Source organism: Octopus sinensis, linkage group LG10 (assembly GCF_006345805.1).
Source record: "Octopus sinensis linkage group LG10, ASM634580v1, whole genome shotgun sequence".
NCBI classification, from domain to species: domain Eukaryota; kingdom Metazoa; phylum Mollusca; class Cephalopoda; order Octopoda; family Octopodidae; genus Octopus; species Octopus sinensis.
This window is the reverse complement of record NC_043006.1, coordinates 65,723,150-65,746,596: the sequence shown is the minus strand read 5'-3', so window position 1 is coordinate 65,746,596 and position 23,447 is coordinate 65,723,150. Positions and strand designations below refer to the sequence as shown.

At 38.9% G+C, this 23,447-nt stretch overlaps 1 protein-coding gene across 14 annotated transcripts in view; it reads right to left on the bottom strand.

The window, feature by feature from the left end:
* The window catches only part of LOC115216341 (serine/threonine-protein kinase tousled-like 2), a 393,881-nt gene that overhangs the window by 29,967 nt on the left and 340,467 nt on the right, over positions 1-23,447 (bottom strand). For 13 of the 14 annotated variants that reach the window (XM_029785573.2, XM_029785584.2, XM_029785572.2 and 10 more), the window contains 4 exons: positions 21,522-21,614; positions 5,884-5,994; positions 3,283-3,419; positions 2,020-2,157 (listed from right to left, as the gene is read on the bottom strand). In XM_029785573.2, coding sequence (XP_029641433.1) covers positions 2,020-2,157; positions 3,283-3,419; positions 5,884-5,994; positions 21,522-21,614 — 479 coding nt within the window. The remainder of the gene's footprint in view (positions 1-2,019; positions 2,158-3,282; positions 3,420-5,883; positions 5,995-21,521; positions 21,615-23,447) is intronic. The other variant, XM_029785580.2, reaches the window with a different exon arrangement.

Genomic DNA, 23,447 nt, shown 5'->3' with positions numbered 1-23,447 from the left:
AGATGATAGTTCTGATGTATGTAATAATTAAATTGTATCTTAAGTACTTTATTGAGTTTTGTTATGCACGTGTTTCCCTGGTCCATGGTACAAAAAAAAAAGGTTGAGGACTGCTGATGTATAGTCTAATAGAACACTCAGCATAAGAAGAATGCTACTAACATAGGACATATGCTGTAGAATAGAATAGGGCAATGGCACAACATATACACAAGATGACTTTAACTCCATAAAATAAAAGAAAACCAAATCTATTACAATATAAAATCCTATCACTTTCCTATCTATCAATTCCACATAAGAACCAGCAGTTCTGCATGAGATCTTCTTTGGGGTTTTACAACATTTGAATTATAGATGAGTAAGCACAGGCATAACTGTGGGTAAAGAAGCTTGCTTGACAATGTGGTCTTAGGCTCAGTTGCAATGCATGAGGCCTTAGGCAAGTATCTTCTACTATAATCCAAGGCCAACCAAATCCTTGTGATTGGATTTTGGTAAATGGAAACTGAAGGAAACCTGTTGTATGCATATGCACATGTGTTTGTGTGTGACTGAGTATGTATGTGTTTGTTTTGATATCATAAGATGGTTGTAAATGAACATCACTGTCATACAAGTGGTGTTGTTCATTTCTAGTCTTCCATAAAAAACATGTCTGGTCATGGGGCAATGTTACCTCAGTTGGAAATAAATGAAAGTTGGTGACAGGAAGGGCATCCAGCTGCAGCAAATCAACCTCAATATATTTCATCTGACTCATGCAGGAATGGAAAAATGGATGTTAAAATGATGATGATGACGATAATGGTTTATAGGTTCTATAGTTTTAATAAATTTTGACAACTGGATGTATTCTTGCGGCAGACCTAATGACCACTGGATGTATTCTTGCGGCAGACCTAATGAACACTTTTGCCCTACAAAAATCATTATTCAGTGTGGCTACTTATTGTGTCCCAGGAAGGTAGAATGAGAATGCATGGATAGTTATTGGTCTTATTCTAATCTAAAAGTAGAGTGTATATATACAATGAGCTTCTTTCAGTTTCTGTCTACCAAATCTCACAAGATTTTGGTCGGCCCGAGTGGCCAACATGACTAAGAAAACAAGCTAATTTCTCATTAGGCATGCATGCCTTTCAGAAAGACACATAGGCTGCAGGGTGCCAATGACTTGTGCAGATCAACCTTCTAACCACTCAGCAAACACCATTCTATTGTATCTCACTATACAATCTTGGCTTAGTGGTTAGGGGTGTAGGACTCATGAACATAAAATTGTAGTTTCAATTCCTGGACCGGGTGATGTGTTGTGTTCTTGAGCAAAACACTTCATTTCATGTTGCTCCAGTCCACTCAGCTAGCAAAAAGGAGCGATCCTACAATAGACCAGTGTCCTGTCCAGGGTGAAACCAGGAAACCGGCCCTATGCTCCTTAAATCTTTCAATACCAACCCGGCCAAAAAGTTTTTTTGCTCAAATGACTACCCAGGCCGAGTGAACCCATTGATATTTAAATGTGAATTTCAGCACAAATCTCATTAGCACATTCGTGAAAACATGTGAGTTCACTTTGTAAAGAAAGTAAACAAACCAAGAAAAAAGACAGCTTGAGGTTTACATATATTTACCTGTAATTAGAGTCACTTTGAGGCAAAAGTTATGCAATAGAATTGATTGTGTCCCAAAAATCACATTAATATGTCAATAAATAAAATAGTTGTTTAATGAAACCAGTCTAAATTTGTGATTATTATAATGGTGTTGGTGCCATGTAAAAAGCATCTAGTACACTCTTTGGCATTAGGAGAGGCATCTAGCCATATAAAAAAAAACATGCTAAAACAGCTCCACTGTCTGTTTTGGCATGGTTTTCAGTCAAAACAGACAGTGGAGCTTGGTGTAGTCCTCTGGGTTGCTAGTTCCAGCCAAACCATCCAACCTATGATGGATGGATGTTAAATGATGATGATGGTTATGATGATGATGAATAAAAGTTTGTGAAACCCTACTTACCATTTTTCACCTGGTTTCAGAAAGTTTTCATGTTTGGAATTTTTTGCTAACATTGAAGAACTAGGAGGCTTTTTCTTTACTAGGAGCTTTCTCTGTTTTTCAATGTCTTCTCTTTCTGAAGCTATTTTTTCTTGTTGCCTGAAACAAACACAAAGAAAGAAAGACACTTAGAATATGTGATGAGGGTAACTTTTGAAATCCTTAACATTACTGGAGACGAGAACAGACCTGTATCAATCAATACGCTCTGGTAATAAAAGATACAGACACACATTAATATTCAATGTATGGAGGTGATGGGAATTAACAGACTGATAAATATTTAGGGGAATATTTAAATGACTAAGAAGAAGCATTAATAAGATAATCTTTCAAGTAATTAACCTCATCTGTAACGATGTTTCTAATTTGATACCTGCTGGATACATCTGATGAACATCTGGGGTTCAAGGTAACTTGAGAACCAACATGACTGTTCATAATAGAAAAAGAGCTCTGAATGTTTCTTATGGTTTAATCAGATGAAAAAGAGCAGCACCTCTGACCTATTTTTAGGTTTCTGAGACTGGTTAGGGAAAATGCGAAGAAGAAACCACTACTTCTGGATTACAATAGTAGGAAGCAAAGGTTGTAAACTGTCAGAAACATTAGCATGCTGAGTGAAATGCTTAGTGGTATTTTGTGTGTCTTTACATTCTGAGTTTAAATTCAGCCAACTTTGCCTTTCATCCTTTCGGGGTTGATAAATTAAGTACCAGTTGTGTACTGGGGTCGATCTAATCAACTAGCACACCCTCCCCCAAAATTTCAGGCCTTGTGCCTAGAGTAGAAAAGAATATTTCAAATGTTCTAAGGCGGTGAGCTGGCAGAAACATTAGCACGCCGGATGAAACACTTTGTGGTATTTTGTCTGTCTTTATGTTCTGAGTTCAAATTCTGCCATGGTTGACTTTGCCTTTTATCCTTTTGGGCTCGATAAATCAAGTACCAGTTACATGCTGGGGTCAATCTAATCGACTGGCACCCCGCTTGCCAAACATTTCAGGCCTTGTGCCTAGAGTAGAAAAGAATATTAAGTTTTTCTGAGGGCAGAAGTATGGTCTGAATCCTTGCCACAGAATGGGCTCTGCTCAAGAGAAGGAAGGACCAGACATGTAAAATAAGCTCACAGATTATGTCTGCTGCTCAAAGGACAGGAATACTGAAGGAAACTGAAAATACACGTATGCGCACACACACACACACGTACATACACATACTTACTTTATTAAATCTGTGAAAGCCCAACCATCTACCCAATTTTCAACAAATGAAGCTCCCTGTCTCTGCGTCACAAACTGCCCCAACCGTAACCGGTTTTCCATGCACTTCTGTCGCGTAGTTTTCTTTTCTAAAAGACTCTGCAACAAAGAACAGTAAAAATTGGTTAGTTGGGAAAGTAAAAATGAGAAACTGATTAAATGTTACAATATTTTCACCAGTGGTTCTTAACCTGACTGTTAGTGACCCCTTGAGGGCATTGTGAGCTCGCAAGGGACAGCAAATATGAAGGAGTCGCTACAGAAGTTATTGAGAAGTATACAGGTAATACAGTTCTATATTTAAGAGATGAGGAATTATGTACATTATTTACATTTGATGGATATTTGTCCTCATCTTGTTTGTTGTTAACACAACGTTTCAGCTGATATACCTTCTAGCCTTCATCAGGTGTCTTGGGGAAATTTCGAACCTGGGTTCTCATTCCTAAGGTATTTTTCACTGTTATTATTATTATTATTATTATTATTATTATTATTATTATCATCATTATTATTATTATTATTCAGGTCACTGCCTGGAATCGAACTAGGAATCTTGAGGTTAGTAGCCTGTGCTCTTAACCAATACACCATATGCCCGTGAATGATGATGATGGTGATAATAATAATAACAACAACAATATTGAAAAATACTTTAGGAATGAGAATCCAGGTTTGAAATTTCCCTAAGAAACCTGATGAAGGCTGGAGAGTATATCAGCCAAAACGTGTTAACAATAAACAAGATGAGGACAAATATCCCTCAAATGTAAATAATTTAAGTATACAGACAAGTTGTGATTTTACTTAGAAATAAAATATTTAAACCAAGTACAATACTTAACATTTTAAATCCATTTTCACATGCAATCACCTACACTCCATCTAAACACATATAACCAACATCTACTGCATCTAAACACTTAGAATCATAAACACATCTAAACACGTATGACCACCTACATCACTTCTAAACTCATACAACCACCTACACTCCATCTAAACACATACAACTAACATGTATCTCATCTAAACACTTAGAACCATAAACATATCTAAACACATAATCATATACACCAAGTCAAAACACATACAACCATCAACATGCCACCTGAGTACATACAATCACATCCACCAGCTGTACTAAACACATAACTACACTTTACCTAAACACATTATCACTGTCTCTAAATACATCCAACCACTCTTAGTCCACATCATCATCATTTAACGTCCGTGTTCCATGCTAGCATGGGTGGGACGGTACCACAAGAGCTGGCCAGGCTGAAGTCTGCACCAGACTTCTGTGAATGTTATGGCAGGATTATTACAGCTGGATGCCCTTCCTAACACCAACCACTCAGCAGAGTGGACTTAGTGCTTGTAAATTTCCCTCCAACCCAGCAAGAAGTAACCGCCCCCCCCCCCACCATCTGTTTCCATTAAACTGTCAACTAGATTTGTTCTAGGGAGTAAGAACTGCTAAAGTATCCAGAGCACTGACCATATATCTCAGATATGTTGAATAGAACTGACCCTCGTCACCTCCAAGCCTCATATGCTCTTTTGCAGTTAGATTTAGTGTTCCTCCACCCACCCACTGTTCACTGTGGGTAGGTCCCAATACATCTCCAACGCCATCTATTTCTCTCTGTCTCTCGCTAACTATGGCCCTATCTTTCTCTTTATTTCTCTCCCACTTTCTTTCTCCTTCCTCATCTTGCTGGGGTGGTCAGGTATGTCCCCAATAGTAAGACAACTATCTCTGTCCTTATATTATAATCTAACCTCTTGCCTGGCACACAGACTCTTTCTTTGGTTCCAATCCGTCTCACAACTAAGAGGTCTTTTGTCTTGCAAGTTACTTGGAGGTGGTGCCACTGGTGTCATATAAAATGCACCTGTGCCAGTGCCATGTAAAAAGTTACACTGGTACCACACAGAAGGCACCTGTAGTAGTGCTATGTAAAAAGCACCAGCCTACTAAATCCACCACAAGGCTTTGGTTGGTCCACGGTTGTATAGGAAGACAGTTGTCCAAGTTGCCATGCAGTAGGACTGAACCTGAAACCATGTGGTTGGGAAGTAATCTCCTTACCACACGGCCATGCCTGTGTCCTGAACAGGACAACAACTCCTTAACACAGATCGACTCAAAAAGAGATGGCTCGGATTACTCAGCATGTTAAACTCTTTAATAATATAAAACTACTCAGAGAAAAGTGATCCTTTGCTGAGCAATCAGTAAGTTAACCCTTTAGCATTTAAACTAACCATATCATGCCCAAACATTCTACCAGTTTTATGTCTAAACCGACCAGATTCAGCCTTTCACATCTACTCGGCAATGTCATGCTAAAATTATATAACCACATCATGAAGATCTAGAAGGTATGAGATAACACAGGATTCATTCCAAACAATGTGAATAAATAAGTATTGCATTTGACAGAGTAATCTGAATGATAAATGGTCAAACACAGAATTGACCACAGTTAATCGACAAGAACAATGCTAATAAATGCAGTAAACAACCCAACCAAAGAAAGCGTTGCTGACTTACTTTTTCTATTAAAAGAGATTTATTAACTTCTAAACATTTTTGAAGGTTTTCTTTATGTTTTTCCAGTAGTTTCTGTTGTGCATTGAGCTGTCGTCTCAATTCTTCATTTTGCTGTAAAAGAACAAAAGATAAATCTTAGCAAATAATTATATACATGATCATTAAATGAAAGAAGACAAAAGAAACACAGAAATAGTTTACCATCCTACGGATGCTGATGTCATGTAGACAGATGATGCTCAGTCAAGCGCCAAATGCTACATTTTTGTTGGGTACAAGAGATGTAGTCTGGAGTTAGGAGAAAAGGAATCTTCATGACCCATAGTTACCACAGTTTAGGGCAGTGGCTCTTAACTGGGAACCATATGACATTTAGGGTCCTTATAAGGTTTTGCTGTTAAAGTTATGTGCTATAAATTGCTCACACTCCTACAATACCCAAAATATTTCAATGTTTTCTTTTTTCATAAAATTCTAATAATATTAAATTATAAAAATATGATAGGATATTTTAAGCAATGAATGGTTATGAGGGCCAATCCAAAAATACAAATTAAAAGGGTCCATTATTAAAACAATGGCTGAAAAACACTGGTTTAGGGAGCAGAGTGTTAACAATGTGAATGTGCTACCACTGATAAAAATATTAACATCAACAGTCTTCATAATATCTATTAACCAATGAGACCTTGACATGGTCACTCAATTTATTAGAAACAGCAGCCAAATCTCCTTCAAACCCACATTGTACTGTTTTTTTATAAAAAAAAAAAAAGCCAGACACTGAGTTTAGGGGACACAATTAAAAAGAAGTCATTGTCTTGTTTCGAATATTTTACATCATAGATCTGCCAGAGATAAAAAAAAACAAATCTCTTTTATGATTTAAATCAAGGACTTAAGCTAAGGCATTGGGGTTAGCAGAGTCAGTAGAACAACAGCCTGAATGCCTTGCAGGAATTATATGGATTTTTGAGATCTGAGTTCAAATTTCACGGATGCCAACTTTGCCTGTTATCCTTTTGGGCTTGCCTTGTGGCATATATCCCGACTCTTGGAATTTTGAGTTCAAATCCCATGGTGGTCAACCTGGGTCTTAGACTGAATTCATTATGCAGTTTAACACCACCACCTGATATTTGGGTACATTTAGCACACTCCAATCTGTTGCAATCACTTGGGACCAGGTCACCAGTTTGAGGAATAACTTCTGCCCTCTTTTCTACCTCTCACAGAGGCCCTGGATAAGATCACAAGCACCTCACTCCCTTCTAATCATCATCATCATGGTGCTCACATGAGTCAGATGGAATTGGCTCAGGCAGATTTTCTAGAGGATGACACTGCTGTTCTATATTTAAGAGATGAGGAATTAAGTACATTATTTACATTTAACGGATATTTGTACTCATCTTGTTTGTTGTTAACACGTTTTCGGCTGATGTACCCTCCAACCTTCATCAGGTGATTTGGGGAAATTAGGACTGATAACCCAGAGTGTCTTTTTAGGTATGTGTAAAAAAAAACTAGACCAATTTATGGTTCCCTTTCTCAAGACTGGTGGTGGTGGTGTTGGAGTTTGAGATTTGCTATTTCTAGCAGAAATGAACAGCCGTTCTTTTATTCTTTTATTTGTTTCAGTCATTTGACTACAGCCATGCTGGAGCACTGCTTTAGTTGAAGAAATCAACTCCAGGACTTATTTTTTGTAAGCCTAGTACTTATTCTATCGGTCTCTTATGCCGAACCACTATGTTACGGGGACATGAACATGCCAACATCAGTTGTCAAGCAATGGTGGGGGGGGGGACAAACATAGATACACAAATATATATATATCATCATCATCGTTTAGCGTCCGTTTTCCATGCTAGCATGGGTTGGACGGTTCTACTGGGGTCTGTGAAGCCAGAAGGCTTCATCAGGCCCAGTCAAATCTGGCAGTGTTTCTACGGCTGGATGCCCTTCCTAACGCCAACCACTCCGTGAGTGTAGTGGGTGCTTTTTACGTGCCACCCGCACGTATATATATAAGATGGGCTTCTTTCAGTTTCTGTCTACCATATCCACTCACATGGCTTTGGTTGTCTTGGAGCTATAGTAGAAGACACTTGCCCAAGGTGTCCCGCAGTGAGACTGAACCTGGAACCATGTGGTTGGAAAGCAAGCTACTTACCACACAGCCACTCATATATATGTGTGTGTGTGTGTGGTGTGTGTGTGTGTGTGTGTGTGTGTGTGTGTGTATATATATATATATATAATATATATATATATATATATATATATATATATAGAGAGAGAGAGAGAGAGAGAGAGAGGTTACCCCCAGGGTGCTGATAAGAATGGGTGGGAAACAACAATTTGCCAAGACCTGGCTTGCATACACACCATTGTGTTTTTGGCAATTGTGGTTCTGATGTCTCTTAGCTTTCTGCCAGCATGACCAAATAATAATGGAGAGTGGTTAATAGAAGAGGACCAAAGCTTTATTGAGGAGAGAAGAAAGATGGAGGGTAAGAATAGAGAAGCGATGAAATTGTATGAGGTGGGAGGGTTGCCAAGAAAAACCCCATCAAGAACAATTACCTAATTGTTTGTAAATATGTAAATGAAGATGAAACTGAGCAGAGTTACTCACCTCACTTTATACACATACATATATAGATAAATACATATGTCTATGTGTGTGTGTGTATATATATATATATATATATACATATACATGTGTGTGTGTCTGCATATATATATATGTATGCATATGTGTGTGCATAAATACTTACATACACGTGTGTATGTATATGTGTGTATGCATTTATATATATATATATATATATATGCATATGTGTGTGTGTGCATGGGTATATAGAAAGAGAGAGAGAACAGATGTGGGAATGATAGACACAATTATAACCCAAACCACAACTTTGACTAGACACACACACACACACAATCTCTCAATCATGTAACATGAAGGTTGATAGATTTGCAGAATTGTTTGTTGTTTGCTTTTATTTATTTCAAAGAATATTGATTTACATACAAAAACACATATGTAGAGACAGAGAGTGACGCTGTGTGTGTGTGTGCAATGGGGGGGGGGGTAGAGCCATGCAAGGGGTAGGTGTGCGGAGAGGGTGCGAAATGTGGCAGTGATTGTGTGCGTGTGCGCGCACGTGGAGGTCTTTAATCAGTAAAAAGCTGTGTAGCTTCTTGGGAGATTAACAAGCCCACAGATGTAGTAAACTCACAGCGGTACACGTAACCTTGACTACAGGCGTAAAGCATCTTGCATGGATTAGCATTCACTTGAGTTATTTTAGAGATTCTAGCTACTTTGCTACAATACATAACTTCAAAAACCACACACACACACACACACACAGAACAATACATGAACACACACACACAGATTGAAAAGGCAGGCACATACGCATGCAGATGCAAAACTCAACAGTTGCATACAGGAGATAGACCAACATACATATGACAGTACAGACATTACAACATGAATGACATAAATATTCTGTTAACAAAGGAAACGAGGACAGGGTGGAGGCGACGATGGTGAGGGTAGCGAGCGCAGTGGCAGTGGGGGGGGGGGAGGGTGAAATGGGCAAGAGGAACTATTATGGGGATGGGGGTGGTTGGGGTTTGGTTTATTGTCGGGCGATGATCCTTGCTTAGTCGATGCATCTTCGTATAAAGAGAGAAAAAAAAATTTTTTTTTTTAGAGCAGCAGTGCAGTGCAGACAGTGTTGTTGCTGATGCACATCTGTTGCTACACACGACTTGGCACAGCAGAAAATAAAAACACTGCAATTTAGGCAGTTTTACACTCTCCTCTCCCCTTCCGACCCCCCACTCTGATTCTATCTGGAGTCTTTGACTGCTAATGCTACAAGAATAGTAGGAACAACAACAACAACAATAATAATAATACATTAATTTAATAGAAAATGGTTAATTCATTTGCATAGTAATAAATATCTATGTATGTAGGTATGCATGCATGCATAGGAGTCTATGTGTGTAAGTGTGTGCGTGTGTGTGTGTGAGCGTGCACGCGTGTGCATATGTGAATGCATACAGTTTTCACTTGCACTTTCAAGTCAGTCCATTCATCACATTATTTAAGCATTTCTCTACTTGTTAGTTATTAATATGTTGAGAGAGAGAGAGAGAGAGAGAGAAACAAAACCAAAGACTGACAAGGAGAGAAGAATGAATAGAGAGAGAGAGAGACACACACACAGGTGGAGAGGAGAGAGAGAAGATAGGGAGTGAACAAAAAGAGTGGAGAGTAGGACATGATCAAAAGAATAGATTAATACAGAGAAAGAGACTGAAGAACAGAGAGAGGAGAGAGAGAAAGAGAAGAGGGAAGTTTGCATCTAGAGAAATATGTTAATAGTATTAGTTGAATGTTGATGCTTAGATTTTCTCTTGTTCCACCCAGCAGCATACCCCAGTCTTGTCTCACCATGTACCTACCTACCTACTTACCTATCTACCTACTACGTTGATTGTTGCAACAGGTCACAATCCAGAATCCAAGGACACTCGCCAAATAGCATTCTGACTGACCGCTTGCAGACACAGAAAGGTCACCCACCACCACCACCACCCTCTCCACACCCAGTGAACACCTGACTGGGAATCATCTAAAAAAGGGAACTTTTTGACAATATCTTATAAATTATATTACAGTCTTTAGTGAGGGGTAATTCGTTTAAAAATGGTGTATGTTGGGTGCATCCGTGCACGGGTACATTTTCATCCTCATTGTTGACTGCGTGTCCACTTTCCCATGCTTGCATGGGTCAGATGGAATTTGTTAAGGCAGATTCTCAATGGTTCAATGCCCTTCCTGTTGCCAACCCCCATCTATATCCAAGCATGGTACTATTTTCCCATAGTTAGACATGCTTTTCATGAAGAAACTGGAAATGAACAACCTAGCTTGTATGATGATGATGTTCATTTGCAACCATCACTTGAGGTCCAGACAAGGGTACACACACACACACACAGAAATATATGATGGGCTTCTATCAATTTGTCTATCAAACCCACTCACAAGGGTTTGGTCCACCCAGGGCTATTGTTGAAAACACTACGGTGCCACACTGTAGGACTGAACCCAAGACCACAAGGTTCAAAAGTAAGCTTCTTAGCCACACTTGCAATTACACCTGTGCTTGAAGCCACACCTGCAAATATCCATAAATGTAAGTACAGCAAACTTTGGACTAACGTGCGTGTTACATTCCAAAACCCCCCACAGTAGGTGAAAACAATACTGTGCAATTTCTTAATTATTTTTATAATTTGCATATTCTTTTATTTGTTTGTCATTTGACTGTGGCCATGCTGGAGCACCACCTTTAGTCGAGCAAATCGACCCCAGGATTCATTCTTTGTAAGTCTAGTACTTATTCTATCGGTATCTTTTGCTGAACCGCTAGGTTACGGGGACATAAACACACCAGCATTGTTTGTCAGGCGATGTTGGGGGGACAAACAGAGACACACATACAAATATATATATACAACAAGCTTCTTTTAGTTTCCATCTAACAAATCCACTCACAAGGAATTGGTCAGCCCAAAGCTACAGTTTAAGGTGGCGAGCTGGCAGAATCGTTAGCATGCCAGGAGAAATTCTTAGCGGTATTTCGTCTGCTACTACGTTCTGAGTTCAAATTCCACCGAGGTCAACTTAGCCTTTCATCCTTTTGGGGTCGTCAATTAAATAAATACCAGTTACGCACTGGGGTCGATGTAATCGACTTAATCCCTTTGTTTGTCCCCTCTATGTTTAGCCTCTTGAGGGTAATAAAGAAATAAGAAAGCTGTAGTAGGAGACATTTGCCCAAGGTGCCATGCAGCAAGACTGAACCTGGAACGATGTGGTTGGGAAGCAAGCTTCTTACCACACAGCCACTCCTGCACCTATATTTTATTATAAATGCAAAAGAACACCATGGAGGAATTGACGTAACCTTAAATAATAAACTGCAATATAGCGAAGGATTACTGTACACCAAACTTAAGATTCAAGGGAAGAAACAGAAGCTCAATCAAGACAGATGAAGAAAAGTCCTGTATCTGTAGGCCTATCTGTTCAGGGTGGTAAAACAAATATACTCAACCAGAATCAGAATATGAACTCTAATCTGCTTCAGGTTAGTACCTCTCCTTACCCAATACTTTACCATTTAGATAAACCATATTCTCATAGAATCCAGTCTGTCAGTATGATGAAAACCATCACTGTTTTTACTAATTTAAGTCATCAATCATGCTGACATCTGGCCTTAGTAAAAAAAACAACAAAACAGGATAATGCAGATTGAATAATGAAGTTATGTCCAAATTAACAGGTGTGTAATATCCAATAAAAAAGAATATCTTTTAGAGGGCCAGGCTAAAGACTAGCTTTTACATCAACAACAGCATATTTCTGTGCTGTTAAGGCTATTCTCAGGTGACTGGGTCTCAACAGTAGAAAACAGCAGAAAACAAAAACTATATGAAAGACTTGCTGCCTGACCAATAGAAAACAAACCTCTCTGAAATCGCACCTGACTAACGAATTAAAAAGAAAGAAAAGACACAATCAATAATGCAGTCCAAGATAGACTGTATCATTCAATTAAAAAAGAATAAAGCTAGATTGTCATGGTTGGAACACAACTGATCATAGAACTTCTAGATCATAGCTGACATGAAACTAAAGAACAACAGTAATTATTTCTAATAAAGGTACAAAGCTTAAAATTTAGAGACTCCCAGTACATGACTGGTACTTTATTTTACCAAAACTAGTGTGGATAAAAGGCAAAGCTGTCCTTAGAAGAATTTGAACTCAGAATGTTGAGTTGGAACTAAACACAGCAAGTCATTTTGTCCAAGGTTCTAACAACTCTGCCAACCCACCACTCTTAACTACAATCATAATAATTCTTTCGACTAGAAACGCAGGGCCTGAAACATTGGAGGAAAGGGTAAGTCGAGTGCATCAACCCCAGGGCTCAACAGTAACTTATTTCATTGACCACAAAGGGACAAAAGGCAAAGTCAACCTTGGTGGAATTTGAACTCAGAACATAAAAATGGATGGTGCAAGCAATTCTGCCAGCTCACCACCTTAACAATAATCCTTTCTACTATAGGCACAAGGCCTGAAATTTTGGGGAAATTTGGGAAGGGGACTAGTCAGTTACATTGACACCAGTGTTTCACTAGTATTTAATTTATCAACCCCGAAGGGATGAAAGGCAAAGTCAACCTTGTCGGAACTTGAACTTAGAATGTAAAGATGGACAAAATGCTGCAAAGCATTTTGCCCAGCATGCTAATGGTTCTGCCTGCTCACTGCCTTAACAATAATAACAGCCTTATTGTGTTAGAGAACATGTATGTGCCCTGAGCACAATAAAAATCTATGCAGTACATACAGACACTACACAAGCAAACATAGATCAGAAATAGTTTTGTCTTGCAAGTTGCTTGGCGACCCTGTCAGTGTTGGTGCCACATAAAAAGCAGCCAATATACCCTGTAAAGTGGTTCACATTAGGAAAGGCATCTAGCTATAGAAACCATGCCAAAACATAATAGAACCTGGAGCAGTTCCCAGTCTTACCAGTTGCTGTTGAACCATGTAACCCCAGCTTGCATGAGAACACGGCCAGTAAGTGAAGCACATGAACAAATGAGCAAAAGGAAAGTGGATCAATTTGAATACTTTAACCCTTTTGTTACTATATTTCACTTCAGATGCTCTGTGTTTCTTTCAATTAATTTTAAATATAACGAAGAATTTAGTAAAATAACTTAGTTACCATTAAGCTGGTGTTAGGAACATAAATTGTGACTAAGGTTTGGTGGAAGATTTTAATTCAAAACTTTTGAAAACAATATATTTGTAGCACAGAGCCAGAGGTAGTTTCAGCCAGGTTGGTATCAAAAGGGTTCAGACAAGAAATATGTTGAAAAGGGAACTACAACATCCGATAGATTTTATTATTTGAAAACACAAAACATTAGGAATAATAGGTGCAGGGGTGACTGCGTGGTAAGAAGTTTGCTTCCTAATGACAAGATTCTAGGTTCAATCCCTCTGTGTGGAACCTTGGGCAAGTGTCTTCTCCTATAGCCTCATGCCAACTAAAGTCTTGTGAGTGGATTTAGTAGATGGAAACTAAAAGAAGCCCACCTTATATATGTGTGAATGTCTGTGTTTGTTTCCCACCATTGCTGAACAACCAGTGTTAGTGTGTCTGTTCCTTCTTGAGCCATGCCTAGCACATAAGGGCTGGTTTCCCAGTTTCATTAGTGTATATGTTCCCCACCTGGACAGAACGCTGGTCCATTGCAGGTGAACTGCTAGATACTGGAGGAAAGAGTGAGAGGAAGTGATGGTGAAAAAGTCAGCAGAAGTTCACCATTACCTTCTGCCAGAGCCGTGTGGAGCTTAAGTGTTTTGCTCATAAACACATACATCGTCCGATCTGAGATTCGATCCCCTGATCCCTCGACCGCAACTTCACCGCCCTAACCACTAGGCCATGTACCTCCAAATTGGTGTGTTTACTCACCCATAACTTAGCAGTTTGGCAAAAGAGATTGACAGAATAAGTACCAGGCTTAAAAAATAAGTAGAGGATCAATTCGTTTGATGTGCACTCTTCAATGTGGTGCTCCAGCATGACTGCAGTCTAATGACTGAAACAAGTAAAAGAATATAAGAATAAGTTGCCGGAATTGGTGTGTGGTTAAGAAGCCCGTTTCCCAACCACAGGGTCTCAGATTCAATCCTGCTGTGCATCACTTTGGCCATCCAAAGCCTTGAGTGAATTTGTTAGACAGAAACTGTGTCGAAGCCCATTGTGTATATGTGCAGCATTGTTATCATCATTTAACATCCATCTTCCAAGCTGGCAAGAGGTTGGACAGGTTGAAAAGAGCTGGCAAGGTAGGGGGCTGGGCCACATTTCATTGTCCATTTTGGCATAGTTTTCTTGGCTGGATGCCCTTTCTAACACCAATAACTTTACAGCAGAGTGTAAATGTGTCTGTGTGTGTGTGTGTGTGTGTATTTGTGCCCCTTCCCACCACACAATAACCAGTGTTGGTTGGTTTACATCCCCAAAAGAGACTGACAGAATCAGTGCAAGATTTAAAAAAACTCAAGTACTGGGATTGATTTGTTCCACTAAACTCTACAAGGTGGTGCCCCAGCATGGCCACTGTCCACTAACTGAAACAAGTAAGAAGCAAAAACAGAAAGAAAAAATAGAAAACGAAAGAAGAAAAAAGATTATTCATTTTTGGCAGTACTTACAGTTTATAAACGAAGGAAAATAGCACTCAATACATGCAGTAGAGTATATTCATAATATTTATTTAAATTTGTATTTAAATTTGTATTTTGATTATTATTAAGGTATCATACCTTGAAAATGTTTATAGTATATGTACACATCATCTTCATCATGTACACATATACACAAACCCACACATGCTTGCATCCGCACAATCCATTAAACACACATTTACGTAAATAATATATATGTCTGTGTATATACATTTATATAAATAAAAGACTGAAACTGAATATTTACACACACACACACAGATATATGTATGCATGTAAGACAATGTGTTTGAATATATATACACATATACACACACATATATATATATACTGCCCGAAATGGTCGTAACTTCTGGGACTAGACTGATGAAAGAAAGACACGAATGACCCATCCATTTTTGCCTGTCCTTCTAATTGTTGTTTCTCTTGTTCGCCTTTGTATCGTCTATCTGACTGAACGTTTTAATGCCCTCTATTGCATCTTTGTTCCATTTATATATATATATATATATATATATATATACACACACATACATACACTTACACATTCAGACAGATATATCCTAATGTTCTGTCAATAAAACATGCACACACACACACACACACACACACACACACACACACACACACAATTCCTTGTTTTATTTACTGTAGCTGTATTTTAAATGGTCAGTCAATGAAGTGTACAGAGCACTTGGTTTAAGTATTCAACCACACAACCTTGGAAGGAAGCTATTAATTGCAACAACAGCATATTTTAAATATTTCTACAAGTGAGGTGATGTGCAATTCTAGCTTGCTGCAAGAAAGAGGGAAAAAAAAACCGCATTTTTATGACATTGTTGGCCACTACTAACACAAAAACTGCACAAGATTTGCTCAGCTGATGCTCTTAGTTTTATGCATACACACACACACAAATACACAAATTCATATATATATATGCATATATGGATACATACATGAACCTATACACAGACACACACGCACAAACATACAACATACACAAGCACACACAAAACTCCATACAAATATATTTTTTCTCTGGTTTTACTATGCTCTGTCAAGAGATAGAATAAATATATATATGTGTGTGTTGTAAATTTTTTTAAAGGACATATTTCTTTTCTTAAATGCTGCAGTATCTACTATGCTGATGGCATGTTCTGTAAAAGTCAAATGCACACACACACACACACACACACAGCTCTACATTAAATATGTAAATATACATATGTGTCAAATGACACATAAGACTTTACACAGACTCATAATAAACATAAATGTACACACACACACACTCCTCCTTTCTTTCTTATCACACACATGCACATACATATATACACATATATACATAAATAAGCATATACACACATATATCCATAAATATGCATATACACACATATGTACATAAATATGCATATACAGATAATATATAATTCAAGGATATTAGAATTGGAGGGAAGAAAAAAACCCACAACAATATTAATATAGATATAGCTGAGGGGGAAATGATTACAAAATCATTTTTGATTCATATATATGTGAGTATGCAAATAAGTATTTTTAAATGTATTCATATATGTATATCTCCAAATCTGGCACTCCGTCGATTACAACGATGAGTTTTCCACTTGATCTGATCAACAGAACAGCTTGCTTGTGAAATTAATGTGCAAGTGGCTGCGTACTCCACAGACACACGTTCCCTTATATGTACTTTTCAGGGAGATCTAGCAGGACACAGAAAGTGAAATGGCTGGCCTTTTGAATTTACAGGTATTATTTGCTTTTGCCAGCTGAGTCAACTGAGCAACGAGAAAGAAAGTGTCTTGCTCAAGGTCACAACACACCACTGGATACTGAACTCTTGACCTTACAGTCGTGAGCTGAATAGCCTAACCGCTAAGCCACATGCCTTCATTTATGTGTATGTGTGTGTGTATTGAGAAGTTAGGCGCAAGAGGAATTAGTTTCTGTGTGCAAGAGAGAAGACTGCACTGGTTTGGTCATGTAATGAGTATGGAAGCCAACAGTACCATACAGAAGTGCCAGTCTCTCAAAGCAAATGGAACACATGGAAGTGGGAGACCTAGGAAAACATGGGATGGGATGTACCGAAGAACGACCTCAGGATGCTGAACCTTTCAGGCAAGATGAAAAAGGACAAAGATGTCTGGTGCTTTGCTGTACTGAAGGAGACATGTACTCTATACTTCGCAACAAAAGTGTTAAGACCGGTCCCTCTGGTAATGTAAAACACTTGTGGTGGTGTCACGTAAAAGCTTCCAGTATACTCTGTAGTGGTTGGCATTAGAAAGGGCATCCAGCTGTAAAAACCATGCCAAATCAGACTAAAGTATGGTGCTGTCCCTCAGCTTGCCAGCACTGGTCAAACAGTCCAGCTCATGCCAACATGGAAAATGAACGTTAAATGATGATGATGATGATATATAAAAATAAATATGTGTATATGTGTGTGTGTGCATATAATCACTTAACACTATATATATATGATGGAATTTTCTGTATGTGTATTCAGTTTTGGTTGAACAATCTGTGCAAATGATTGGCTTATAGTGATCAAATGTATGTGCCATACATTAGCTCACACCCTCCATCAAATCAATGTTGTTTGAATAACGTATCACACATCAGATATCAAAGTGATTGCAGAGCAACATGAGACAAAGTGTTTTGTTCAAGACCACAATGCACCATCGGGTCCAAAAAGTGAAACCACGATCTTACAACTGGGAATACAACACACTAACCAGTGGGCATGTACCCTTATATAGAGATACATGTGTGTGTGTATGTGTGTAGATATGTACATGTACATATATATATACACACACACACACACCATCATCATCTAACATCTTCCTTCCATGCTGGCATGGGTTGGATGATTGGATGGTCTGACAGGAGCTGGCAAACCAGGAGACTGCATCAGGCTCTATTACCTGATTTGGTATGGTTTCTAAGGCTGGTTGCCCTTCTCGAAGCCAATCACATTACAAAGTGTGCCTGATACTATTTATGTGGCAGCAGCAGCAGTGAGGTCTCCAAATAATTTACAAGACAAGACCCCCTTCACCTGAGTGGGGAGCTGTATTGAGGGAAGAGTTTAGAATTTGAATAGAGGGACAGGAATGGATGTCTTGCAGGGGAGCAGGAGAGAGAGAGAGGATGAAGATGTGATGGTGGGGTACACTCAAATTACAGGAAGGTGTATTGAAGTGAAGGCGTGTGGCTCAGTGATTAGAGCATCGGGTTCACAATCATGAGGTGGCGAGTTCAATTTCTGGACCAAGTTGTGTATTGTGTTCTTGAGCAAAACATCTTATTATATGTTGCTCTTGTTCATTCAGCTGTAGAAATGAGTTGCGATGTCACTGGTGCCAAACTGTATTGGCCCCTTTGCCTTTCCCTTGGATAACATTGGTAGCATGGAGAGGGAAAGCTGGTATGCATGGGCAACTGCTGGTCTTCCATAAACACGTTGCACGGATCTGTGACTTGAGGGGAACTTTCTAGGTGTAATCTCGTTTTCATTCATGACCGAAGTTTGTCTATGATGACAGTCCATTAAAAAAATATTCCAATCCATAGTATCCACAATGAACTGATTCCCTCTAGCTGAAGTTTCTATCTTCATCTACAAAGATCCAGCAGTAGGTATTGATTTCTAATGATCTCCAGCCTCCTCTTGTTCCACTTAGCCACATCCTTGGATTCTTAGTCAAGAACCTACCCTGATTTCTTGCACCATCAGATGAGGAGAACATTTACCTTGGCAACCAACTGCGTTTCCTTCATTCTTTGGATATGTCCAAACCAGTAGAGGTTTTTTTTTTTTGTTACATCAGTTTCTTGTCCATATTTAGGAAGCTTAGCCTTCTCTCAAATAAGGGTGTTTCTAACTTTGTCTTTCCAGGATATATTTATACCCAGTTTTAAATGAATTATTAACTCTTTCGTTTCCATATTTCTGTTCAGATGCTGTGTGTTTCTTTCAATTGATTTTAAATATAACGAAGAATTTAGTAAAATAACTTAGTTGTCATTAAGCTAGTGTTATGAACATAAATTGTGACTAAGGTTTGGTGGAAGATTTTAATTCAAAACTTATGAAAACAAGACATTTGTACTACAGAGCCAGAAGCAGTTTCAGTCGAGTTGGTATCAAAAGTGTTAAAGATGCTTGTAGATTTAATGAAAAAATATTTTGCTTGTGTACACTAATGGAATGTAGGGGTCTCTGAGTAGGAATAGTAGGTTTGGTGTCTGGTAGCTGCACCTTACCAGGGACAGTCAGGTGGAAAGAGATTACTGGTTCTCAGTGAACTCCTAATCTCTCACATGATGGTTCTTAGTACCATGCCCTGGTACCCCACTTCAGCTGCTGGGCTAAACCAAGCTGGGGGTGGCGTTAACACAGCAAAACTAAATGAAAGGCTCCAGGTAAGGCATCCCAAGGAGTCCCTGGCTAGGATAGAGGAACCTAATCAGGGCAGCAGCCTAGTATTTTGAGGACAAGGTATGTCTCAGGTAAAGGCAAACAGCTGTGGCTAACAGCTTGGTGGGCAATGGGCAACACCAAGCTCACTTGCCCTTCATACATTCATGATCAGAGGCCATACAAGATTGGACAACATCCAGGTTAACATTAAAGAGTGGACATGCCTCAATTTTATTGAATTACAGAGAGTAGGAGAAGACCAAGAGAAATGGTGAAATCTGGTTGCAATATCCACGACAAATGCCTCAATGGCTGCAGAGTCAAAGGATAGGAAGGAAGCAAGCAAGATAGTAATGCAAAACGCACACACATGAATGGTCACATTATCATCATCTAACATACACTTTTCCATGCTTGCATGGGTCAGATGGAGTTGTGGAGGCAAACTTTTCTACAAATGGATGCCCTTCCTGTCACCAACCCTCACCTGTTTCCAGACAAGGTTGTATTTTCCCATAGCTAGACATGTTTTTTTTTAAGGAAGACAGGAAATGAACAACCTTGCTTGCATGATGATGATAATGTTGCTTGTTTATGACCATCATGTGATACCACTGATGGTCAGTTTCCATTGACCAAATCTACTCACTAAGCTTTGGACAGCCCGGGATTATAGAAGACACTTGCCCAAGTTGCCATGCTATGAGGTTGGGAAACAAACTTCTTACCAGAAAGCAATGCCTGTGCCTATATACATACATACATGCAGATGCAAATATCCAAAACGGAGATGAGTACCAACATTCCCATGTGGCACACTTGAACAATTGTGAAGATCTCTTCACATGAAACCATTGGTTGCCTTATTAACCCACAAATAAAGTATATATATATATATAAAAGTTTTCCAGGTCTGCCTGACTGGTTCCTGTGCCTGTGGCATGTAAAAAGCACCATCCAAACGTGATTGATGCCAGGCTCCCATGCCAGGGCATCCAGCTGAAGATACTTTGCCAGATTGGACTGGAGACTGGTGCGGCTGCTGGCTCTCCAGACCTCAGTCAAACTGTCCAATCCATGCCAGCATGGAAAACGGACATTAATCAATGATGATGATGATCTGCTTAAGTATGGCCTTGGTCATCATGACTAAAACAAAGCAGAAAACTAAAAACCATAGATAATGCTGGTTCACAAGAGAATCCACTTGTATTTTAAGGCACTGAGAGGCTATGAAAGCTTTAAGCAAATTTCTTTTGCCTTAGATAAAAATGTATTTTGAACAGATGTACAACACTCTCTCTCAACCTTTTTTGCAATTTATAAAGGTTGCTGCTTAATCTCTGGTCTAGAATCAGTTGCACCGTTCATATTTTCTTCTTTTTTTTTTAATTCTTCCAGTTAGTATAAAATATTTCAAATATATTTAATGGAACAAATGATGAATTCAAGAACAAAATTAAGTGATTGAAATAAAAATCAATAAATAAAAACAAGAAAAAGTGAAGGAGAGAAAAATAGAGACAGAGAAGGATAGGGAGATAGAGGGGAGAGAAACAGAGGAGAAGAGAGAGAGAATGGTATATGGAGAAAAAGAAAAAATGAGATTTAAGGATTAGTGAAGAGTTAAAAATTAGGGTTGGATGGATGAACGAGTAAGTAGTAGTTTAGTAGTAATGGTTGTAGTATTAATAATAGTGGTGGTGGTGGTGGCATTAGTAGTAGTAGTAGTAGTAGTAGTAATGTGTTAGTAGCAAGTAGTAATTAGGTAGTAGGGAAGGGACCTACCCTAATAAGTTCTTCTATTCTGCTGTCCTTCTGTTCCAAATCCGACGTTGACTTGCATTCGATAGCATGTAGCTGGACTAAGGTTAGATCCGTCTGAAAGTAGCAGGTAGATAAAGCATTAAGATACTGCTTGCACTTGCACTGCATCCAGTCTCCGAAAAACATGGGCTGTGCCGCCACACACTTGCTTATCACCCTTCCAAACGGTCACAGGCCCAAACAGGAAGGAGGTGGAGGAGGAGGAGTAGGAGAAGATTAGGAGAAAGTGGGGAGCCTTTCACCGCATTTATTACATTTATCTAGCTACGTGGCAGTCAGACGTAATAGATGTAGGGTTTTAGTTACAAGGGAGTTTGGTCAACTTTGATGTATGTGCATGCAAGTGTTGAGGTTTTCATAGTTTAGCCGCAAGTCAGCCTTGATCAAGCAGAGCAATGATCAAAGGTATTCCAGCCATGACTGTCCCATCTTTTTCTATATGTCCACTGTATTCTCTGTTATTTAAGATGAAAGGATGTTTTTTTTTTCAGAGGGATTTGGTTGCATTTTCTAGCAAGTCAAGTGATCGAGTAAAGGTTCTTTTTCGTATATGTATGTGCCTCTATTTGTGCCGACAAAGGTCTGTATACAATTCCTTTCTTAAGGTAAGACAACTCTGTGCATATGATCACAGGGAGTCAAAAATTAACAGGGTTTATTGATAGCTTCGTGAGTGTTTATTGACAGCTGTTATAGTGAACATCTAGGTGGGTGTTTATAGAAGGCTGTTAAAGTGAACAGCTGGTTGGTGTTTATTGATGGCTGTTAAAGTGAACAGCTGGTTGGTGTTTATTGATGCCTGTTAAAGTGAACAGCTGATTGGTGTTTATTGACGGCCGTTAAAGGGAAAAGCTGGTTGGTTTACTGACAGCCGTTAAAATGAACAGCAAGTTGGTATATTCATCAGTTAAAGTGAACAGCTGGCTGGTATTTACTGATGGCTGTAATGGTGAACAGGTGGTTGGTGTTAACTGATGGCTGTTAAAGTGAACAGCTAGTTGGTGTTTATCGATGGTTGTTGTTTATCAATGGCTTTTAAAGTGAACAGTCGGTTGGTTTACTGACAGCTGCTAAAATGAACAGCAGGTTGATGTTTACTGATGGTTGTTAAAGTGAACAACTGGTTGGTGTTTATTGATGGCTGTTAAAATGAACAGCAAATTGGTGTATTTATGGCTGTTAAAGTGAACAGCAGGTTGGTGTTCACTGCCACTGTTAAGATAAACAGCTTGGTTAATGGAGAGCTGCTGATGTGAACAGCTATGCTCAGTTGTGGATATCAGACCACATGGTTTGATATGGATGAATTATGAAGTAGTAGCAGTAGTAACAGAGAGAGAGAGAGAGAGAGAGAGAGAGAGAGAGAAAAGTAGTAATATACAAAGAAGAGACAAAAGATGAACAGAAAAGAAATAAACAAACAACAAAAACGTAAAAATACAAGAACAACAAAAAGATGGAGGGAGGGAGGGAAGCACAAGAAAAAAAATGGTTGTGAGTAGGTGTGTGTGAGTGTGTATCCTTTAATCTTTTACTTCTTTCAGTCATCAGGCTGCAGCCATGCTGGGGCACTATCTTGAAGAACCTTTCAATCAAATCAAATGACCCCAGTACTCACATTGTTTCTCTATTGGACTCTTTTACCAATCTGCTACAATATGGGGACATAAACATACACACAAACACACATACATTGCATTCTTTTACTTGTTTCAGTTATTTGACTGCGGCCATGCTGGAGCACCGCCTTTAATCGAGCAACTCGATCCCGGGACTTATTCTTTTGTAAGCCCAGTACTTATTCTATCGGTCTCTTTTGCCGAACCGCTAAGTAACGGGGACATAAACACACCAGCATCGGTTGTCAAGCAATGCTAGGGGGACAAA